Source organism: Harpia harpyja, chromosome 7 (genome assembly GCF_026419915.1).
Source record: "Harpia harpyja isolate bHarHar1 chromosome 7, bHarHar1 primary haplotype, whole genome shotgun sequence".
In the NCBI taxonomy this organism is placed as follows: domain Eukaryota; kingdom Metazoa; phylum Chordata; class Aves; order Accipitriformes; family Accipitridae; genus Harpia; species Harpia harpyja.
In genome coordinates this window covers 29,985,933-30,010,370 of record NC_068946.1, presented here as the reverse complement: position 1 = coordinate 30,010,370, position 24,438 = coordinate 29,985,933, and the positions used below count along the sequence as shown (strand labels likewise).

At 35.4% G+C, this 24,438-nt stretch overlaps 2 protein-coding genes across 3 annotated transcripts in view; one reads left to right on the top strand and one right to left on the bottom strand.

Moving 5' to 3' along the window:
• The window catches only part of ITGA4 (integrin subunit alpha 4), a 40,269-nt gene extending 37,470 nt beyond the window's left edge, over nt 1-2,799 (top strand). The window contains 1 exon segment of the mRNA XM_052791437.1: nt 532-2,799. Coding sequence (XP_052647397.1) covers nt 532-624 — 93 coding nt within the window. The 3' untranslated portion in view covers nt 625-2,799.
• Nucleotides 2,800-4,009: 1,210 nt separating this feature from the next.
• CERKL (ceramide kinase like) overlaps nt 4,010-24,438 on the bottom strand; it is a 61,180-nt gene continuing 40,751 nt past the window's right edge. For both annotated transcript variants that reach the window (XM_052791438.1, XM_052791439.1), the window contains 10 exons: nt 23,299-23,362; nt 18,840-18,982; nt 12,592-12,666; nt 10,903-11,080; nt 10,592-10,660; nt 10,221-10,249; nt 10,028-10,136; nt 6,935-7,031; nt 5,523-5,698; nt 4,010-4,720 (listed from right to left, as the gene is read on the bottom strand). In XM_052791438.1, coding sequence (XP_052647398.1) covers nt 4,639-4,720; nt 5,523-5,698; nt 6,935-7,031; nt 10,028-10,136; nt 10,221-10,249; nt 10,592-10,660; nt 10,903-11,080; nt 12,592-12,666; nt 18,840-18,982; nt 23,299-23,362 — 1,022 coding nt within the window. In that variant the 3' untranslated portion in view covers nt 4,010-4,638. The remainder of the gene's footprint in view (nt 4,721-5,522; nt 5,699-6,934; nt 7,032-10,027; nt 10,137-10,220; nt 10,250-10,591; nt 10,661-10,902; nt 11,081-12,591; nt 12,667-18,839; nt 18,983-23,298; nt 23,363-24,438) is intronic.

The following is a 24,438-nucleotide window of genomic DNA, read 5'->3' as shown; positions in this document are numbered from 1 at the left end:
ACATGTTGACTAATAGTCTACAACATAGTTTCATGCCAGAATAAAATGTTTAACATTTTAAACTGCAACATAAATGCAAAAAAACCCTGTGCATAAGCAAAAAAGAAAACTATGAAGGATGCAACTTCTCTGACAAGCGATTAAGAGATTGTTAACTTCTTTATGTACATGCAGACTTTCTCTATCCATTGTTTTTCCCAGGGAAGTGTAGAAATGAAACAAATTCAACAGGAAAGTTTTATAACCATTTCACTTTTTAAGAAATACTGGATTCTGTGGACTGTTACAGTTCACAAGCCCACATGTCCTTACTCCTTGCAGGAGAGTATTAGCCTTCCAAAGAGTAAAAGAAAAAGCAAACCTACTTTTTTGATTGATGAGTAACACCTGATTACTTGGTATGACAAAGCAATGGCAAGTACCATCGTTCATAAACACCATATATATGCATTTTATTTTAGCTCATCTTTTATGGTTTAGATTTAATAACAAAGATTTGCTGACAACAGATTCCAAAATTATGTATTTCAGATTGGCTTTTTCAAAAGGCAATACAAACCAGTCCCTCAAGACAAGAACAGAAGAGACAGCTGGAGTTTTACAAGTGGGAACAAAGATGACTAAGATGGCAAATAAATGTTTGATTTTAAAATGAAGAATTTAAGATTCAGGTTAATTCACAGGAGAAGCATCAGTAACAAGAAAACTGGTCTTGAGCTCACTTGCTCCTACAAAATACACGTTACTTCCTTGAACTGCATGGAGGACTATACCTTAAAAGTACTGTTGTTTTTCTAATTTGAAAATGGTAAAACAGTTTGCTTTGAAGTCTCACAGTAGTATTTGAAATGCCATATATATATATCTGGTTTCAGACAGAAGAACACTAAAGATAAAGAGAAGAAGAATTACTTACCAGAACGAAGAATTTCTAGAAAGTAATAATGTTTGGCCAATCCTGGAAAATAAGATCTCAAACACATTAGCATGAGTTATTCTATTCATTTTCAAGTTTCAATAATCTTTTGATTAAACATTTAAGAAGAAATCCTCCCTCATCTTGCTTTGGCAGTTTTACAAGGGTAAATTAGCTTAAACCAATAGAAGGACCGTAAGTACAGCGCACAGATGTAGAAAACAGCTATCAGAAACTCTCTTGGGCTTCTGAAGGTAACCTTGTAAGCTTTGGCTTCACAGGCACAGCCACAACACTGCAGAGACTTAGACACCCAGGCAAGCCAGAACCAGGAAGGTCAAAGGTGGATTCAGAGCAGGGAATTCTGTGGGCTAGCCTGGAGCTGCAGCACAGAATCCTCTCTCAGCTGTAGAAAGAGTAGTGTACTGGAGATTATAATTTGTAGCCATCTTTAACATGGTATTTGCAAGCATGAGAGAATTAGTTGTTTCATCCTTTCCTCGGATATTGCTGCCATGATATTGTGGAATTTTCCAATGAAGTATTTCTATGTGGGTTTTTTTAAAGCAAGTATTTATTTTTATTTATTTTAAGATTTTTCTATAGTACTTAGCATAGTAGTATTTAGTACTGGCATTCTTCCACAACCTGAAAAAAAAAACCCAAAACCAACCAACTTCACATGATGACCAGAGAAAGACATACCCAAAGACTCCAAATGCCAACCTTACTGGGCCAAATATTATCTTTAGGTGTGCCACCCTCTACCTGAAAGTACTTAATAAGGGAGTCATTTGGAGAGCTAACTTGGGTTCTTGTGAAGTTGTCAGGTAAATACCATCCAAACAGGCATCCTCAGAAGCCACTCAGCAGAAAGACAAATGACTGAATAGAAACATGGTTCAAACCACTGCTCTGCTACTACAGGAAGTTTCTTCAGCTAGATAAGTTTGCACTGCCACCTAGCTTTGGCAAAATAGTACAATCCAGGGGGAAAAAAAAAAAATGTGACTTTGCTCTCCAGTACAACTGGACAGTGTACAATTTCTTCAATAACTGAATTTATTGCAACAGCAGTATGCAATATGGCCTTTCTTGCCATGCCCTTGAGGTCTTTCTGAACTGCAAGGAGAAATGAATGTAATACGTACATACACTTTGAAGCTGCACCATCATACGGGAATTAGCCTGAGACTCAAAAGCAATACAGAGTGCCTTCAACAAGCACTTTTGCTAATAGAGTGTTTGGTGCCATAAAAGCCACGTTGTCCACAGATTCTAAAGGTATTGGGGACCATTTTGTAATTTCCTTTCGCTTCATTTGATGCCAAAGATATGGATCACTCTCAAGTAAATTTCTCTCTCAAATCTTCTGCAGTGTAAGGACAAATGAATGTGCATATATTAAAAAAAAAAAAAAATCAAAATAAAGTATGTGAAGGATGAAATATTTTCTTGCAAGTCTATGAAAATATACACAAAATGCTTATCTTCCAAATGGCTTTAGTGAATTTTTGCACTTTAACCAAAATATCTCTGAACAGAAAATTAGTTTGATATTACAGCATATTGTGAAACATATACCTCAAATACTGGAAGAAGCATTAACACTCTTTTTAGTACAAACAATGCAAAGAAGTGAAACTAAAGCTTTTTGTTTATCTTATGTAAACTATTTCAAAGTAAGTCAGTACATGTGATAATGTTGCCTTGGAAATTGTATACTTCCTATTCAGATTTTATTATTAACATGTAAAAGTTGGCTGCCTGTTCTTAGGATATGAAGCAAAATTTAATTACCCTTTATAAATCAGATATTGACAAAAAATGAATGTACAATGTCCTGATGGTGGCAAGGTTATAAAGTATCACTCAATTTCATTTTATTAAAAAGAACCCCAACAAGTTAAGCACATGAATGCTGTTTCTTCTGCAAGTTCAATTATTTTGTTAATTTTCAGTTACGTAATAAAACCTGTTAAATCTACTAAAGGTAGCTGGAATCTCTTGTTCTTAGAGAACTTTAGGAAGTTTAGTTTGAATTGTCTTAACATGTTAAAAATATTTGATGTGATGATATAGTATCAATTATAGTAGCTTAACTGGAGAGTACTCACTGTGACTCAGACAATGGGTATAATCTGAAATGAGAGGTTCCAACCGGCCATGAAGAAAAACATTTTCTTCATGAGGACAGCCAGGCATCAGAACAGGGGTGCAGAGAGGTTGTCTCGTCTCCATCCTTGGAGGTTTCAAGGCCGGACAGGATGAGGATCTGAGCAGGAGGTTGGGCTAGTGCCCTGCCAGGGTCCTGTCCAGCCCAAAGGGTGCTGTGACTCTGATCCTACTCTGCAGCCAATAACTCCAGTGCAAAGAAAGAGCAGAACTAGCTATAAGATTCCTATAACAATTAATTGTCTATGAAGTAGGCATTTGATTGTCTATGAATTTGGCCTTTACTACTGGCCAAGTTTGTCCACAGAAACTGCATGAGATTTCCAATAATAACAGCTTGTGCTTAGGAGACCAATAATCATCTGCAGTACTTTAGCTGCAGTACTTCTTTGTCTTGCGCATTTATCACAGGTAAGAATTTTTCACAAGTAATATTTAAAATCAAAATATAGTAGCTATAGATGCCATGTAAAGGCTTAGGCCCTTGATTTAACAAAATCTTAAAGGGCTGGATTTCACATTATTGACTTAAAGCAACTCATTCTAGCCACGAGACAATGCAGCTTTCATACCATTATTTGTCAGCTGCCTTCTGAAGGATTCGTAGACAAGTGACCAGGACAACAGTCATCATCCCTGTGGTCCTGCAGATGGACGAACTTGTTGGTCTGCTACTTTTCATCATCTCAGAGAAAGCCAGTTCCCAGAAAGAATATAGTCTTAATTTGCTGTCATCTCAAATAATTGTGTTAAATACTTCATAAGTTACAAAAAACCCGAACACTCATAAAAGTTATGTTTATGCCCTGTGAGGGAGTTATAAAAATTTAAGTCAACGCTAATTTATTTATCGTAACTTTATTCTCAGCAACAACAAGAACTATGCTGAATATCATTTTGGTTCTAGGATAGATAAAATATTTTAAAATATTTATTTTGTACAAAGAGTAGGCTTTAAAATACATTTCAACAAAGAAAAACTATATAAGACATCAGCATATTCTTTTGTATTACTGTTTGACTAAAAACGATTTGAAAGCAAATACATTAAGGCAACATTAAAATGATAACTAGAAATGGAAGTACTTGATTAAATAAATCTGTATTTTGCCACCATTCTTCAGCATGAGATGGTACCATACCTCCACTCACCAGCTCTATTTGAACTGAGTTACCTAACAACATGGATAGCAGCAGCAGACTTAAAATACTCATACTATATTTATTGTGAAAGCTAGAATAATTTTAAAGAAATAAAAATATTTTCTTCTATTCTGATGGATGCTTCTCCAACTCTAAATTTTTAAGACATCAGTATAATCAGGTTTCATTTTTTCCTGTTAAGCCTAACAGTTTCTTTACAGTTAAATACAACCTGATAAAAATATACAACTTGATAAAAATTTAAAACCAGAAATATTACAAACATCCCAGTTAAGCTTCTGCTACAACAAGTGAATTCAGTGAGTGAAAGACTGGGACCTTGGAAGGCTGTGCGTAGAGGTGAGAAACAGATTCTTTAATACAGAACTTGCAATGTGTCCCTTCTATATGCAATTGCATGTTGCTTGGGAACATTCCAGGTCATCAGTGTTCACTCCATAGAGATTAATAAGTTGAGGATGCACCCTGCAAAGGGAGGAAGTCAAACTTTATCAATTTCATTAACTCTTGCAATGGGTGTGCCACTTTTTGGGGGTGGGGAGGGAGAACAAATATGTATGAACTGCTATATGGAATAAAATCAGGTGAATTACATTTTGACAATTCCTACAAGGTCATCTTTAGAAGTATATATTACATACCCTATAACATGATCTGCCTTTTATTTTACATACCAGACTTAGTCTGAGCTCTGTGCCTTCAGCTAATCCTGTGTGCACTGCAGAAGAATGAGCTGCCGCCCATTTAATTCCACTGATAATCCTCCTATTGCCCCATGTATTCATAGCCTCTTTCTTAGATCCTAGACATGGAGACTATTCTCAAGCAGCACTAAGGTTCCCACAATTGAACAACTACATGTTTTTATTAACCTTACACACACTGCTTTCCAAGCAGGAATCCTTATCCCAAAAGGAGCTCCTCCCAGGAGTCACAGACCTTTATATACATCTGTTCTCCTCTAAGATACAGAAGAGTAAAGTAACGGGCAGAAGGGAAAGAAGAAGTGGAGCTGGAAGCTGATGAAGGAAGGAAAGGCCGTGTGGGTCATAACAAACCTTTCAAAAGATGGGCACAAGGCAACAGGGCAGAGGCCCAAACAATGGCAAAGGGGCCAGTCTGTGCAGTGCACAACAGTATTATTCTTACAGCATTTACAACACCCCATTTTGGTGTCATCTGTGTTACATAGAGATGCAATACACTTAAGATTGCAGTACTAATCTGTTACACATATACAGTCCATAAATGTAATACTTGGCCTTACCGGACATGAACTTCTGATGCTTCTTTCATTAAGTCTCCATCTATATTCCAAGGGTAATTTCCTTCTGCAGAAGCAGCATCCAGGTATGTATTTTCTTTGGCATCAAACCCACTTTTAAGCCTTGGTTGTACTTTCACTTCTTGAACTGTGTAGGTCTCAACAAAGGGAAAATTGAACTAAACCAAACACAGATATATATTAAATGAAGATGAAAGATAAAGGTGGTAGCTTAGCAACAAACTGGATTACTTGAAATTAAAAGGCTTGCTTTTTTTTTTTTGTCTTAAGTAAATGGGAACACTTAACTCAAGCTTTGACACATGAGGCACTATATATTCCAGCTAGCATTTATAGATTAACATGCTATTTTTAATCCTAAATAGTGCCTCAGAAAAAAACGGTAGTGTTCCATTTGGATTCCCATATCAGACTTGCTCAATCTACAGGTGAGATGGTATATTTTGCACATGCCAAAACAGCACATGCTTTCAGAATATGTGAAAGTCCAAGCAGATTTTTTCCAGTGCTCTGTTTATCATTACCAGTAATACTGTCCTGAACGAGGCTAGTTAGAATTCTAGTAAATAGTCAGCTTAAGTTTAAAGGAGGGTCCACATCTCCTTGTCTAATTTCTAACTACAAAGGCAGAAAAGCAAAGCCTTCCTCTAAAAGCATAACTGGAAGGCATAAACTATTTCCTAAATGCAGCTGTTTGTTAGTGCTGTCACATGGAACTGTCATCCACCTCTCCCCCAAACTCTCTGACTGTTGACAAATTCAAACCTCAACCTTCTTGTAAAAATGATTTCACGTAATTCTGAAACATTTGAATGAGTACTAGTGTGCTTAGGCTATGCATCAGGTCTTTAGGACAGCAATAAGGCACTGTATTTGGATGCTTCGTTTTTCTCTTCAAAGACAGAATAATGACCACAATTTCGAAATGCAGTTCTGCAAACATTCATAACTAGATGGAATGCATACCTGCTAAAAATCAATGGTCACAATCCACTGCTACCAGCATAGCATGCAGTGATCTGCTGAAATTATGGACTTTACCTATTTCTGACAAAGAGTTGCATGATGCCCTCCCAGGCTGCATTCTTGATCTCTGCACTACACAAAATTTAAACACAGCATGCACTTCCTTTATTGTGGTGAAAGGGCTTTACACCCATAAAACTATGGTACAACACAAATACAATTTAAACCATAACAGATGGGCTGAAATAGGCTAATCGGTATTAGTCTAGTGATTTAAAAAAAAAAAAAAATTCAGATAAAAAGGGGGCTAATGTATTCTGACAGGAAGCTAAGTCTCCTTATGAGGATGCTAACATTAACTCTTGCAGCATGTCTACCTTCACGATTAACTGTTCTTTTTGTAATCACCAGAAAGAAATTAACAGTACCTGATTTTTTATGCTGGCATATCTTTTCAGATGTTTTATAAACTCTGTTCGAGAAGTATTTTGTACAACAATAAGAGCCATGCTTCCATTATTCAACCTGAAAAGCAGACCAATTTAGTTCCCAAAAGAAAATGCATTTATTTGGAAGTTTAACAGGCTCTCCAATAGTCTAGATTAAAAAAACCCACAAACCAGCTACCAAGAGTAAGTTAATAGAATAGTCTCAATGTTTTTTTAAATCTTTGCCAACCCCCCCACCATAGATCAATATAAACTATGTAACTGAAGTTATTTAGCATTAATACATTTATAACATAGATTGTAATAATAGAATTGTACTCCCTTATCAATACCCATAATTTATGGAACATAATACATATAATTTAAAAAAAAAAGCTTTTCTACTTAACAGATGGTTTTTAAACATTGAGGATCACAAATTTGTCTTTTCACTGTTCTCTCCAGCAAAGTATAATGATTACCTTAAATACGATGAGGCAGAGCTTTACCAAGAAACCATTCCCATGATGCATGCAAGCACATCTATGGGTTCATTCACCTCCTCCATTAACACTCATGCTGCCCTACAAAGATCCTGATCTTCAACTGTGTCGCTATTCAAACTCTCTTAGCAGTTCTCAGTACAGTTCTACTTACACATTTCACAAAGCACATAAAAGTTAAAAAACTAGCAAATTTTGTACAAGATAAAACAGTCATATTCTAGAGATTAATCAAGGAGAGACCGTACAGCGCAGATACTCCATGGTCTGAGGTATGCAGTTGCCATTGATATTTTAGCATCTTTGAAAATTTGAGTCAGACAATGAGCTAGTATCAATTCATAGATTCCCTAATGCAACCATACCTTATCACAGAAGCTAACAACCTGAATCTCAGTACAATCATGCCTAAGTCCCATTTAAGTTATAGAGACAAATCAATGTTCGACAAGAGTATCTGATGAACATGACAATCGCTGCTGTGATTGTATTCTATATAGAGAAGATGTATTTCATATCTCCTGAATATATATGCATACATAGATATATATATACACACATATATTTATTCAGCATGTATGCTTGGAAAATATGTTAAGAATGTTTAAAAGAAATATTTCCAGCCTACCACAGATCTCTCCCCCCGATAGTTCTCTGGCTACTGAACAACTGCATCAGGAATGTTCTGAGGACGATACAGCACAATCTAGGAAGATAATCTTTACATAACCATTAAAGTCATCACCTGGCATAGCATTACTTTGCTGATTTAGAAAACAGTGATGGTGAAATTGAAAAAGTTGCCTTCTTATCATATTTGCTGCAATAAAAGGGCACAGCAGGCTACTGGGCAATGCATTTGGCACTATGGTCTTTTCTCTTCAGAGACGACTAAGAATTTTCATTAATTCTCTTGGAAGTCCAATCTGCAGCAAAGCACACCACCTATGCTGTGAGTAACAAATGTTCCACATGGCTCACACAGCACAGACAGTTAAACTTAGCTTGACATGTTTTCACAACTTTAGACTAGTATTAACTAGAGTTACAGGTAGCAGTCAAAGCTTTCATTCCACTTCAAATGTTTTCACATGACAAAAACCTCTTGCAGAAAATAGGACAGAGTGAAGAAACGTAGCTGAGTTTAGCTGATGCTTCCATAATGGGTCTTGAGTCTAACAGTTAGTGCAGCATTTATGTTTCCCATATCGAAAAGCCTTACAGTCAAGATGCTATGAGAAATGAAGCACCTGTCTGAAGAGTCTAGTCTTCCTACCCTACTAGCTGACTGCACTCCTAAGAATAGTTTTAAAAAGAGAGGGAAAAAAGGGATGTCCTTATATGAAAGGATAAGGGCATCCACTGAGCAACTACACTGTGGGAGAAACAGGCTAGTTCAAACCTGCAATAATTGCACGGAGTTGTCATAAAATTCCCTGTCACTGAGAAACAGGCGCCAGAACAGATGGAAAGAGAAAGCAAAGCTAAAAAAGAATAATTTCTTCAATTCCTGTCAGAATTTTTCTACAGACTGGTATATAACACACTAAGTGCTGAACAGAGTAAGTCCCTAAGAGGGGGCAGCATCAGGGCACTATCTTGAGGTATAGGAGTCTTAGCAGGGCCTCTGTAGCAAAGAAAAAACTTCTCAATAAGAATTCCATCAGAAACATTTGTTTCCACGAAGTCAAATTCTACCAGATCAGCCACTAATTTTGAAGAAAAATACTTGATCAATTCTAAGGCATATCTATTTTCACCTAATGATAATCAAATGAAACAAAACAGACTCATTCCCATAAACTTCCCTGACTGTTGTTTTTTTTTAAATACACACACACACACACATATATATATATATATATATATGAGTTTCTGCATTCTTTTTTGAGAGATTGTGTTGTATTTCATGTAGAACTAGAAAGTTTGTACTTGCTATTCTGCTTAATCATCAACTGGATACATCAAGTACAAATATTTATCACCTGATAACTGTTTTGATCACCACAAAGCACACTCTCCACAATGAGCTAAAGGCAAAATGAGTCAATGTCAACAATCAGATTACATACTCATTTGTTTCCCAAAACCCTACATGTAGAAGCTGCATTTCCCAAGTTCAGGGGGAACAAGAAAAAAAGAAAAAGAAAAAAAAAAAAAGACAAGTGTGAATTTCAATTCTTCATAACAGGAGAAAGATTCATACTTCATTTTTGCTGGCTCTAAAGCAGAAGGTGAGGAGCACCTTTATATTTGAAAAAATAAAATCTAAGAATGAAGTTTCTACATACAGCCAAATCCTATGACAGATGACTGCTCGATGACTACTACTTAAGTCAGACTTGCCAACTAATTTAATCACAGCAATTATCCACTCATTATTCTAGTTAGACTGCTTGACCTTATTTGCCTGATCCAAAAACTGATTACAATTCCTGGGATTATAGAGTCTGCTGCAGTCCATGCTCCCTCCCCCATTCCAGAGGGACTAGACTACCTAAACACAGGCTCATATTCTCAGAAAAGCCAAGGTCTTAAGGTAAGATGTCAGAATTTATAGACATGACTAATTCTCTAAACCCCTACTGACCTCGTATTAGGTGCCAAGCCTCTTGGTGCCATTGAACACAGACAAGGGATTGCCATAATGCTCACATTCAGGAAGTGACCCTGAATTTTGTGCCATTGATCCTTGCTACCTAAATATAACAGAGTAATTCTATATTACTCCAGTTTAACCAGCCACAGTATGCTTTTAAATAATCATAAAAGCAAAAACCCACCTTTTTTTTTAATTTTCTCTTTCTTCTTTCTAAATGGGTGGAAACATGTAGGTAAAATAATTTAAAGTCATTTTAGCATATTTAAACAACATCTACTTTAGAAAAAAAGTAAGATCTTAATGGAAGAAAGGATTAATGGAACTGAACAAACCAGTAATACTGAGTGGAAGACTGCTTTGTAACAAATCCTCTATAGTGTATAGGGAACATTTTACAAAGTGTCAAAGTTTGCAGCTGTCAAAATAAATCTTTTTTTTTTTTAAGATTGTTTTGCCTGATGATCAAATTTGAACAAAATTAAGAATTTGTACAATTTTATCTTCAAAGACACATTTTTTTGTAGCTTTGGAATTTTTTCACTCTTTACTTACCTGTCATTCTCATGAGAGTCTTCCTGTGGAATATGTAGAGGTAGAAATGATAATTCACATTCCTCTGGCCTAGAAAAGTATTGATATTTACTATCATGTAAACCAATATTCTGACTGCTAGACAGACTTTTATCCATGTTAAGATGATTTTAAGGAGATGCTGAATATACAGAATTTATCTCCTCTTTAACTTGTAAGAGGGATATACATCACATATGAGTTAAATCTGTCTGCATTTAAGAAGTCAAGATAGCTAAACTACTGTTGTCTAAATGAGAAATACTAGAAAAATGTAACAGCTCATGGCATACTTGAGATCTGCCAGTGTTTTGATAAAAGCAAAATCCTTCCGCTGATTGGAGGGCATCCAACGGTGTTTTTCAGCCAAAGCTAGTGTCCTTGCACCAAAACCAAACATAGCTGAGAACCCAAATCGCAAAAGCTTGCTTGGAGTACTGAAAGTACAGACATCTACTGGTTGAATATGTCCTAAAATTTCAAAGATAAAGTTCAGAAATTACAAATAACATCTGTATTTCAAAGGGAATACAACTTACCATTTCTTTTTCACCTAATTTAGCTGTCGGGAAAATCTCCAGACTCTTCTTTCTTTAGGAAGTCAAGTTTTGCTGATAGAAACCAGAATCAATCTATATATAATCAAGACTCTATAAAAGTACTCATCTGAACAATGTTCAGATGCTTCAAAATGTTAAAAAAGTTATGGCAAAAATTCAGCTACTTCATCAGGCTGCAAAGGCTCTGAGTCTTAATTCTATTCAAATTTTTAACAATTAGTATCAAGGAAAATGTAATATTGCTACATAAATATTTGCAACCATTTCACCGAATATTTGTAATGACTGAACATTGTACTGGAGGAGATATGGGAGCTCTTAAATATAGGTTTTAAATTTATTTATGTTTACAGTTATAGAATTTAGATGTCTAATTCTGTTCAAGATGGGGCATATAATTTTTTTCTGTAATAAAACCTGAGTGGTTTCCATTAGATTGAGTGTGTCTGATTAAAAAAAGACAGTTTTAGATTTTACTGTGAAGGCTTGTGTATTACTATCCAAGAAATTGAGCAAAGGCTCCTCCACTGCTGACTGCAAGGTCTAGAAAATAGATACTCAAGATGGACCTTCCCAATTATTCTCTTTTTTTATTTGAAAAAAACAAAAATGCATCCTAAAGAAAAATTGCTTTGAGAAGAATATTAACACTGCTCAGCTAAGTATTTGCTATTTCCTAAGACCCGACAATAAGGTTTGCACTAGCAATCTAGGTTTTCCTTTTAGCGTAATTACATTTTCACATTCAAAAACCTATTTATTCTGCAGACCAAATGACAAATGATGCAGTTTTTTCTACTAATAAAGCTTTCTTATGGAAACTGTTAATATTTAAAAGAAATGCACATGGAGCTAAAAAGATGAATGATACTTTCTCAGAAATATGACAATACGTTCCAGGGAAGTCCAATCCTAACCACTTCCTCAAGCTGAAAGTATTGTATATTTTCCTATTGTCTTCAGCAGGTACATTAAATTAAAATAATCAAGTGATTATGCAACCATGATTATGCAGCTGTGTGGTGCTTAGTTGCCGGCTGGGCTTAAACCACAACAGAATCATTGCATAATAACACACATGGAGTAACACTATTCACACAATCGAATCTTGAAAAGGTTACTTTTTGCATTAAAAGAACATCAGTAATAGGACATGAATGCCAAAATCAGACATTATTCCATGGCAGTTTTTAGTTACCATAAGATGAGGTCCACGACCTTTGCTACTAAACTATACTCAAAGAATCATAACCTTTCCAGTACACTAAAAATCAGGATAGAATCATTTGGGTTTAAAGGTCTTACAATATAGTTTACAGTGATATAGCATAATGGTATGCCTTTATTAAACCACTGGTTATGGCAAACTTCTAAATGCTGCATCATTATTTAAAATCTGATAATGTATGTAAAAATATTTACCCATTACAATGTGCAATGTTGCAGTCACTGCATGCTTAATACCATAGAGAGTGTGGGCCAAAATATTAGCAGTACCTGCAAAAGCAAACATAAACTATTGTAAAAATGAGAGATACAGAATAGCAAGAAAAAAAATATATGTAACATTTTTTGAATGAAGAAACCGAGACATTTACTACATTTTCAAAAAAAGAAAGCCTCCTCACAAATTACTTAGTCTTGGTAACAGCAGAAACGCTGAACAGTACAAATTAAAACCATTAAAACTTCCAGAGGTCTATAAAATCCTCTCTGCAAATTCATTCATAAGTGCCGTAAAAACCAATGGGGGTGGGGGAGGAAAAAAAAGCTTTGCAAAAATAGCCTTTTTTTTTTTTTTCACAACCATCTCCCTAAAAATCACTTCTTCTATACCTAAGTGCTGTACTGAGGAACTGTACTAGAAGGCAGATTATCTAAGAAGATATATTTGGGGAATATTTTTAAGTTGGAAAAATAATTTAATACCCAGCCAGCGTAAAACTGTACATTTCCCAGACAAAATTCTACTACATTTAGTATAAGATAGCTGCTGTGCCTCTTGCAGGCTACATTTCAGATTCTTAGAAGCAACAGTGAATAAAATTAATTACTACACATCAGCTTTACATACGAGAACACATTAATGACTGAAAAACATCAAGAGAACGTAGAATTTGACGCACATCTGACAAATTGTTGACTTGTATTCAGTGCATTAAAATTGTCTTTGTCATTGCCTGGTCATCGGCAGACCAGTTGTACTACTAGCCACTAGATAGGAGAGATTAATTTATTTTGAAACAAGGGAATGAGTAGTAAATCAGCTGGTAAATAGAAAAAAAAAAAGTAATGAACTAGCAATGTGAGCATGGAGTTGGAAGAGAGAGTGGGAAAACTAGCTATCAGTTTGTAAAAGAAAGAAGCATGGTTCTGGAGGCCCATGTTTGGTGGTGATTGATATGTCAAGTCACTTTACCTGTGTAAGAAACACGGATATACATGTAAATTTTGCCCTTCTGCTTTAATGGATAGGACATTGTGTATCTGTGTATCAGCTGAATTTTAAACATCAATTTATTTTAAAAATCCTGAACAAGAAATGGTTGTGTCTTTCCTAAATGGGTAGAGTTTTAACAGAATTTCATGTTGATTTTTCTCATTGATCACATCTCTGGTGTTTCTCAGTCAAGCAGCAGGGCCATAGGATTCACTTCTGCAAAAATAAAGAACCAGGGCCTGCCACAAAGCAGTCAGAATATTGAGCTTCTTCATATCACTGATTAAGGGATGAATAATTCAATAACAGGTTAACTAAAATAACAAAAACTACAGAAGAACAATTTAGAACCTAACATTCCATAAAGGAATGAATTCAGTTAGATTTTCAAATCATTTTCTTGTTGCTTGAATTATTTAATATGTTACAGCAGCAATAGATAATTCTGGATGCTAAATTTGCCTTAAGTTTTATGGAAGCATTTAAACTTGTCTTTTAAAAGCAAGGGAGAGAAGAGAGGAAAGGGAAAGACTATTACATTTCAAACCAGAGGCACTCAATTTTTAAATAAGCACTTTAAAAGCATCATGTATCAGACTGAAAAATAATGTTCACCCCAAAACTCTGCAACCTTTGATGTCACATTAGTGGTAGGAAAAAAATACTAAATTTGGAAAGACTGATGTACATAGTTACAAAGCTCTAAAGGCATCTTGTCATTCTTATTCAGGAGTATATGTTTCAATTTTTTTCAATAATTTATCTGAAAAAGAATTTGTAAAATAAGTGGGAGTTGTATCTCAGTACCTCACAGAGCACCTGTTACATCCTCCGAGCACCTTAAGTCTCTGAAAGTAATTCAGAATACTCAGAACCTCATGGAAAGCCTTCATAACATCAGAGAGAAGCTCTGAGTAAGGCTCTCAAAGTTCCCACTATGTGAAGGAAATAAGTGAGGTACATCTATTAAGATAACAGACCCAAAACATTCTTTGAAGCTTACATCTCCAGTGGTACATGGGAGAAATCAGTTTACGCACAGTTTTATTCTTTGAACAATTAAAAAAAAACCCTAATTTAATTCACATATTTCTCAGAATTTTATAGATGACTATACTATTAATTTCTTTCTCCTTTTCCTAAAAAAAAGTAATGTTTAAATAAACCCATCAAATTTGGATTACGAAGTACTTCGAAAGAAGAATAAACTGACAACTTCAAAAGCTAAATGCAAGTCTTTGCTTTTTTCTCCCCAAAGAAAGTCTCTCTAGATACACTAACAGGAAGTCCAGTTTATTAAGAATATTACAATTTCAATCATTTATATGCAATAACTTATATCCAACAACTCAACTAAAAGTAATCAGAACTTTTCTTTCTGTACAATACACATAATAAAGGCAAAAATGTAGCTCTAGATACAATTTACTATGCAAAATAGTGAGTTTTTCAATTCAGTGAACATAAAATACAGTTCTATAAGGAAAATTCAGGGACAAAAAAAATTAGGTTTGACCTAAAAACCAATTCTTTACAGAATAATACAAGTATATGCCCAACACCATTTCATGTTTGAATGACTTATGACTTTTAATCTCTAGATTCAACTAATTCTGCTTAGCCAGTGAAGCTAGCTAAAGAAGTAGCTCAAAAATACTCAAATATTTCCTTCAATCGAATTTTTCCACCTCTTATCAACTTTTATGGGAACCTCTGCAAAACAAAGGAAATCACACACACAAAAAGCAGATCATTACAGGTCATGCAAATTGTGTTTATTTCCTGTAAATTGACAACAGGAAAGTTATTATTCTGAAAAAATATTTTTCTTTGTCACTGAACATAAAGCTAATAAAAGAGCACAAGGTGGAATATACCTCTGAAGATCAGGCTTGGTATGTCTTAAAACTGGGATTCCTCATTTAAGTAAGAGTAATTTATCAATACAGATGGCAGCAAGATAACAAATGACCACAGCTGAAGTCAATACCAATCTTCATACTGACTTTAATGAGAGTTAAATCTCATTCTTACTAAACAGGATAGGCACAAGTAATTGCATCCTTCTCTTAAATCTGTGGAGGTCATTAACATTTGCAGAAGTAAACAAGGCAAAAGCACACCCTTTCATGACTCCCGGGAAAATAAAACAAGTTTTGCCTGTGTTCAAAAACGTAAGTAACATGCCCACCCTTCCACAAGTTGAAGATCTAGAATGTGCACAGTTTTGCAGTAGCAAGTACCATCACCTTCTCTAAAAATCTCTTAATACGTGCCTAAGAGCATTTTGATGCCAGTAATGACTGAATAATGTATCTCATTACCTAGGTCCTATAGAAGCAGGATGCCACACACACAAAAAAAAAGCTTATAAACAGAACCAAAACAATAAGTTATCATACAAAAATACTAGAATACAAGCTTTGCTGATTTAAGTGGTAATTCAATAATAGTGGTTTTAATGCCATTATTCATCTTCCCAAGTCATCTAAACCTTTTTCTCCCCTATGAAAGCTCAGAATATTATTTACCAATAACAAGATGGTTCCACTGAACACTATCGTATTACTTCAGAGACTAATAGCCTTCTTTGATGCTCACGTATGGGCTTGCACCCCTCACAGATTACTAACGGTCACAGTTTTAGATCTCACTCCAACTACTTAATTCACTGTAAAAAGGTTTCATCCATACAACTCCAGCATCTCTATCACCAGCATTTTTGTAAACAGAAACAAAGAAGATTTTATTATTCAAAAAATATAATTCTGTTAAAAATGTTAACCCATTTTCCTGCCATTACAAACAACTTCCTACAACCTCCTTCCTATGAAATGTGCAAAACCATCACAGTAAGGACAAAATATCTGCAGGTCATGTAAAGCATGACTGATGAAGGTACCAAACAGAAATTGTAGAGAAAAAAAATTGTCCTTGGAAGTGCAAGCTCTTCTGCAGTACAATTAACTTAATTAACCAGACAACATGAATATTCATAAGGCTGTTAATGTCTCCCCCATCCAAACAGATAAATGTGATGTAATGACTTCCTAGTCAAGCATAGCTAAAATTCTGATGAAAACTGCACCAACATTTTGGTTCTTTGCCTGAAATATCACAGAAATTAACAGTCCCTCAGTAATATTTTATTTTCTGAATTAATTGGAAATCATGAATTTATTTAAATGAACCATTTAGGACCAAAAGGTTCACAGCCATCAGATATAGATTGTCTCTCGTTCTGTAACAACTGGATAGCTTTTTTAATGTCCTTCCAGTCCCCCCTCCCCTTCCTCCCATTCCCCCTCTGTACAGTTCCTTAGCACTAGTTCCCATAGCAACAAACACTCTTGCTAATGGCCAGCAGTACAACGCAGGCTTCCCCACATCTCATCCATTTGATCTGGACCAGAATAAGGCAGCTCAGTAGAGTGTTTTAGTAAAAACAGACTCCCCTCTGGACCTTTCTCTTCAGGAGGTAAACTGTTTCAAAAGCAGCTCCTTCCCATCAAGTTGGCTGAAGCTTCAAAATGCTGTCTGAAGTACTTATTATAGAGGCTAAAACCAGATTTTAAGCCACTCAATGCTATTCCGTAATACAATTTCTATTTTTACTCAGCTGGAGAATCCTGATAATTTGGTACAATGGATTTCGGGGGGGGGGGGGGGCTGCAGAATTAATTGGCCATTGAGTTCCACCTTCTTCATGTACACAAGTACCATACTTATCTGTTTCCTAACTGACTATTTTTTGGAATATCAATAATATGAAAATAAAATAACCTATAGATTATTTTTAAGAACCTACGAAGGAGTTTCCCACGCTCTCATGCTATAAGTTGTTCTCACCCTCTTTTAACAAAGTCTATGGCATTCTGTGTAACAAGCTGTACAGCATTCTTTTGGGTTTACAAATCCTTTTTGATCATGACGTATTTGTCTCAACCTGAAGAGAGTAAGCACTAAGGATAAGGCACAGTGACCTAAGCATGCCCAAACAGCATGGAGTCAAGTGCTGGAGAGATTCAGTCTCAACACCATCAAGATATTCACAGCAACTGAACTGATAAGTGATGGTACAACTGCTGTACTAAAATTCATTTGCTTCATGTCTTTGAGATTACTGTACCTCTTACCAATACATTTCCAAGGTTTTTTTAACTTGGAAAAAAGCTAGTGTAATCTTGCATTTTTACAAGCAACTAGGCTCTGTCTTAATGCTGCTTTGTAGAAGTGCAAAGCAAGTCAGAGTACTTAAAACCTGCTTGATCAGTTCGGAAGCATAACGCTCCTGTTTTTTGTACAAAACTGAAAACAACGATTTGCTGTTCATCTGGCTGCAGGAATTTTTTTCCTCAGTAGTTAAAAACATCTGAGAAATTACAGCAAGTAATTCCATCAACATCCACACCAGAGGATAGTGTCCACGCAAAAATACCCCTCCTCTTTTAAAGAGAACTGATTCATATACTAGTCCAGAATCAACTCTGCCTGTACTAATTCTAGCTAAGCCTCCCTGCGTGGCCCAAGTTATACTCTGAGAAGGGCAAATACAAAAATTGGGTGAAGAAGGGACACCCCACCCCACCCCCCGAAACAAACAAACAAAACCCCAAAAACATCCACACCACAAGATGCAAGTACGAGCTAATAAAGGAGCAAGAGTATTTTTCAAGAGAGATGCATACATTTTCCAGTCTGTAGAAGTAAAATAGAGAGAAAGCAGGTTTGTGTGCACAGTTGTTTGTTTGGGTTTTTTATATAATCCACAAAACGTATTCCTGGAACACCATTTAAAAAGAGACCCTCAGCATGAATCCAATTGAGAATCCTGCCAAGAAAACTGGATAGAGAGGCAAAACAGCATGGCTTATATTAAGGAAATTCTAGAAAACAAAGTTTTCATTTGGTATCATTTCTGGCAGCAAATAAGGGCAAAACTTGATCTTTCCGTGGATCAGCTGAAAATTACTTTAGTTTTCTTCTTCCTGAGCTTCTTCCTTTAGGCAAAGGGCTCATCTGTGCCATTACTATAAATTATCATAATGATTTAAAATCTAGTAATTTGTAATCAATCTCAATCACTAATTTAGGACATTTATTCAATAGCTCCCTTAAGTAACTGAAGCTTTAGCACCAAGAACTGCCTTTGGTAGCCAAAACTGTAAAACATGCCAGAGGGACTTAAAACAGATGACTTACAAAATGTAACAGTACCTTTTAGTCTCACCTGCTGGTATTACTCCAAGAGGAACTGGTGCTTTGACAGGTGTTGGTATATAGTCTGTGTCTTTTCCAGCATCTATCTGGGCTTTAAGTAGTAGGCCATGAGCAACTTCACTGACAGATCCGTCTCCACCAACACAAACTACCCTATTACAAAACAAAAATGCTAAACAGTTCAAATAAACTCTTCCGTAGCTGAGCAAACAAGTGGAAGGAAGCTATCACACACCATATACATAATGATATTTCAAATAGCTAAAACACGTTCTTTCTTTAAGAACAAGCTAGTGTTTCACTGTCAGATCAGTGAATGTTAACTCACAAGATATAAGCATCCTTATTTCTGCTTTCTTCTGAGTAGGAGTAAATATATTTAACAACTTAAAGTATTTCTTACCTTATCACACGTTATGCACATGAACTGATCAGATGGAAGAATAAAGCACATGCTCAAAAGCCTCAGTGGAAAAGTTCTTTAAATCTTTCAATGCTGACTCACACAAGCATTCCAATGCTTTTTAATTGCCCTTTTAATAACAACTTGCAAAATATTACAATAAAATCAAAAATACTTGAAAAAGCTAATCCACACACTGTGCAGGCAGTTGAGGGATTTAGCAAGGTATAAAACCTTAGTGCCAGCAATCCTTTGCATGAAGATAGTTAATCACTGCTTTTGGAGCATGTAATTAAACTCCCACCTGCTGTGGCTATAGAGAGGAATGCATTTGTCTGTAAAAGCTCTGTCATAGCAAACATTTTTTTTTCCTGTTTTTGTTTATTTAAGTAACTATTAAAGTGATTCTCCAAATTAGTAATGTTTGAAAGTTAAATGTTTTTAAGGTAAACACATTTTAATGATAAAAATAGTAATAGTACACTCCAAGCATTTACAATATAAGTGTCAGATTTACATTAGGAGGCACTTACTTAAAATATCCTTTTTTCATGTATCTATATGAATGCAGTTGTGAAACTATGTCCAATAATTCAACTAGATAAAACTAGTAAGTTCTTTATAAGAAAATACTCATCATGCTATTAAATGTTTAAATTAAAATGTCAGCTCCTTTAACATTTTTCTTCAGTTCCTATTATTATTTCCCAGCTATTTTTTAATTTCTAAATTTTTACAAATGTTTCCTCTATCCAGCTAAACACTGCCCACATTTTAAAAAAGCGTATATAGCAGAAGTTTGGAGCACATTTTCTTCCTGCTCGTAACCAGGAGTCATCTCCTGTCTTTTGTCTCATTTTTGGTTTAGATTGGTTTATTCCTAGGCTTAAAAGTTTCTGCCACAGCAGCAAAAATAGTTAATCTTCGTAGTCTGATAAATTGTACACCTGGAAGGACTTATGTGGAATGTCTTCTGGCTATAAAACTTTTGAAAACAGATATATTTTCTTCTGATTTAGGGGGGCTGTGTTTGTTGTTATTGAAAATAGATGAAGAGTCCAAGGAATAACATAAAAAGGCTGCTAACTTTTTTATTAATTTAGCATTAATCATCAAGAGTTGCCTTTTTGGCTGGAAATAGAGATACCATCAGGGATGAGGGATTCCAAAGATAATCAGTGAGAACCTGCTACGCAAAAGGAGTAGAAAGTCTTGAGCAAACAGATTGGCCCAAGACCTGGAAGAGGGCTTCATAGAGGAATAAACATCTGTCTAACCATCAGACACAAGTTTCTTAATCAACTATTCACTAAAGTCTGACTAACCCAGGCTACTGTAAACAATATCCATAATAGCTTAGGCCCCTTATTAGGGAAGAAATACATGGATGCATATCGTGTGTTTCTGTCACCGTACAAACAAGAAAATGCAGCTGAGATAGCAGCACGACAAATGCACTCACTCTATTTGTCACCAACACTTGGCCCCAAGGCAGGGTAAAAAAGCACACTGCCAAGTTGGCAAAGTACCTAAATTTCCAGTGTCGGTAAGAAAGAAAAAAAGTGGATAGGAAAGAAGGTGGAGTATGAGAGATACACGACATATGCCTATGATCTTGCAAAATGGAGTGGGAACTGGCAAAATCAGAGAAAAGAAACAAACAGCTTTGACAAAGAATTAAAACATAGCAGTATGGCTTACGGAAAGCGCTGAGATACAAACTTCCAATTTACTACTACAAATCACAAGCTTCAATTTACTTCACATGCTGTTTAACATATAAGGAATCATAACTCACTCTAAGAGAAATTCAAGATCAGAAATTGTATGTTGCTATACCGCTTACCTACTGTAATGAATAAAAAAACTGTTGTGTTTTGCCCTTTATACATTTTTACCTGAATTAGCTTTCAGTCAATCTGAAACAGGCAACACTTGAAAAGCACAAGCTGAGTTAGAGCAGCAGACTAATGCACACAGGCATAGCTTTCAGTCCACGCCTAACTCACCTCCAGTTACTTCCAAGCTTGGGCAAGGCAGATCAGGTCTACGTGAACTCTGCCGTGTAGAAATGGCACAAAAACTACCTTACCTTTCACCACCATGTACAGTGCCTTCCGCATCTAAAAGGAGGTACAGAAATGCTATTCTATTTTCTAAACAGGGAACTAAGTGACAGATATAGTATCTGCCTTGAACAAAACCAGACAGAAAGCCAGGGCAAAACAGGAAAGAACTGAGGCCTGCCAAGTCACAAGCAATGCTGCTCAACAAACAGGTAAAACTTCCAGAGACTTAATGGAAATAGTGAAAAGAGATTATGTCAGGTGGCTGCTAGAATTGCTAAAAGCGTGATTTTTCATCAGTAGGACAATTTCACTGTTGTGGAGTTAATTTTCAATTCAAACCAGATCCCATACTTTTTCTGTTTTAATTTCCAATAAACCAAAATTGTCATTAAAATTTTATTTGGGAAACACTGAGGCGGTTTTGAGGGCCTATAAGATATTTATATCTATGGCAAAAATTCTTAGGCTAGACAGCAATGAGGAAGTCACAAAGGACTTCACAGGAACGTAATCAGAAGTACACCATAAGCCTTTAAACAATTTGAAAAAGAAAATCCCAATTTAAAATCTTCTCTTCCTGTTCTTAAGAACAAATCTAAAGCTAATGGACACAAGAGAGACTAGTGATGTTTTTTAGCTTTCTTTTTCAAAGTATCAGTCTTATAGCATAATATGAATGCTGATCCCATCCTATCACTCTGTAGATTTTACTTGAAAATAGCAATTAAGAAATCTCTAGGTACATCAGTGTAAAGAGTTACCCTTGCAACCCATATTCCCTATGATTTTATATCAAAAAGCATCCCAAGTTAGCTATTTAATAGGATGTTTTTCTGTATTGTGCTTTACTGAATGAGTACATAGATGGATGCCAGGCTATCTGAGAAGTTATAAAATTCATTTTTCAAACACTTGAAATTTCATTTTTGCGCATAACCTCTGATAATAAAAGCTACTTAATTTCCGCATGAGGAAACCCACACACACACTTAGCTAACTTGGAAAGGACAGGTATCTCTTCACTTCAGAAATCCTATCATCATGTTGACTTAAGGGTTATTTTCTTCCAGTGTCTTCTGTTCCTGTTTGCCCTTAGTTCTGGCTACTGGAGAGAAGTCTCACAGGAAGTACTCCAGTGACTCTACCCAACGATCAAGATGATACAATTCAAATATGACTCAGAGTAGAAGGGATTTCTGCAAGAAGATACAACCCTTCTCTGTCTTCATATCTGCTTCCCAGGACAAACTGGTTCCCCAGCTGGCACCCCAAAAGGCATGTCTTAATTGGAAAGAAATTATCCTCAGAATCTGGAATACATAGATACATTTTCAGATATATTTTCTCACCTAACTCTGCGAGTTTCTAGAACTAATAGAAATTGATTAGACTATAAAACACTATTTACACCTTCTTGTATGGCTCACTGCATATTCCAATAAGAGTTGTAAGAATGCTGCAAGACTTCCACAGTATGCAAAACTATTCTTATATATTATTGAATCTTATTATTGAACGATTAATGTAAAAATACCAGAGACTGCAGGATTAATCCATATAGCAAGGTCTTTAAAAATGATTGAACAAGCATTTTCACTCTTGACTTCAAGTAAGTTTGAATGATTTAATTTTTTTGATGGAAAAAATATTCAAGTTGCTTTTAGATAAAATGCTCCCCTTAAGAACTATTTGAATGGATAGTGTGAAATACAAGGCATTTGTGCCATTCTTGCAAATACAGAGACTGAAGCTTTCATGAAACATATTTAAGAAAGCTTTATGTTTCTTTACCAGTATTTATGAATCTAAAATACATACCTATTGTCAGTAAATAATAAAAAACAAAGCATCTAATGAGAACTGATTTTCTCAGGCTTAATATATATATGTGAAACAGAGTAACTCATGAAATACCTACTAGCATAGTTTTGGCTGGAATACAAATAAAAACTAATGTGATGAGGTTTACTAACATTTATTGTCACTAACCAACTTACCCATCAAATGCCTGGAGTTCACATTCTTTAAGTACTGAGAGCGCATGTCCTTCATACTCAGTTACTGTGGAAAATAACAATATTTAATTATCAGAAGATTAGATAATTTAAAAGGGTTTTTTAACTTTTTGACCTTCTAACATAAGGAACATAGAGTAATTCACTACAGATTTTTTTAAAAAAATCATTAAATACATTAAAAGTATAAGAAGGTATGTTTCACAGTTACACTAGCTAAAAGGCAAGACACATTAAAACTCAGCTGCCATCAGATGCATGGCTATTTAGTGCATTTAAATTCAGAGAATTAGAGAATATGTTTGTTGCATCAAAATGCAAGTTTCAGCATTGACACAGTTGGTAAACTTCAGGAAAATGTAAGCATATCCTCAGTTAAGACTGGATTATTTCAGTATCAATCAAATTTAATTGCCTTTGTGTTAGGATATGCAAATTGCTAAATCAAAAATATGAGGAGTTAAACACAGAAGTATGAAATCAAGCCAAATACCAGTGACAACAGAATATAACACACAGAGGAAGGTGGCACAAGTATACACCAGAGTTCATAGCCTCTGGAGGAAATGAATCTGTCACTCTACATTGATGTCTCTGTGTTTGCTGATACTCTATATAGTACTGTAAATGCCAGTGAAGACAGGATAAACTGGCATACTACAGATGGCACAAAGCATCATAACTACATTTAGCATTTTCTAGGCCAGCTTTGCCAGAAGAGACAGCCCAGCTGCAGCCACCCATCAAAGATTTTTGCTGACTGACATGACACTTGCAGATGGATTTTTTGTGTAAGAATGTGCATCATTATATGCAAAATTACATTAATCTTTCATGCTTGTCTGTCCCTGATGCTGGCATAGTTCAGGGCTTTTTTCCAGTGTTTCTAAACACTGTTAAAATTATTAGTCTTGGTGTCTAAAACAATCATTCCGTATCTGTACCTGTTATAACAGTATTTCTACAGACAACTCAAATTCTGCTTACAAGAACTGAAAACACCCCTCTCACTCCCTATATATTATATCTATACATACACAAGAATGTGTGTATATATATTGTGAGTGTATATATAACTTTTTTTTAAGAAAGAAAACAAAATCAAAATAAAAGTGATAAAAT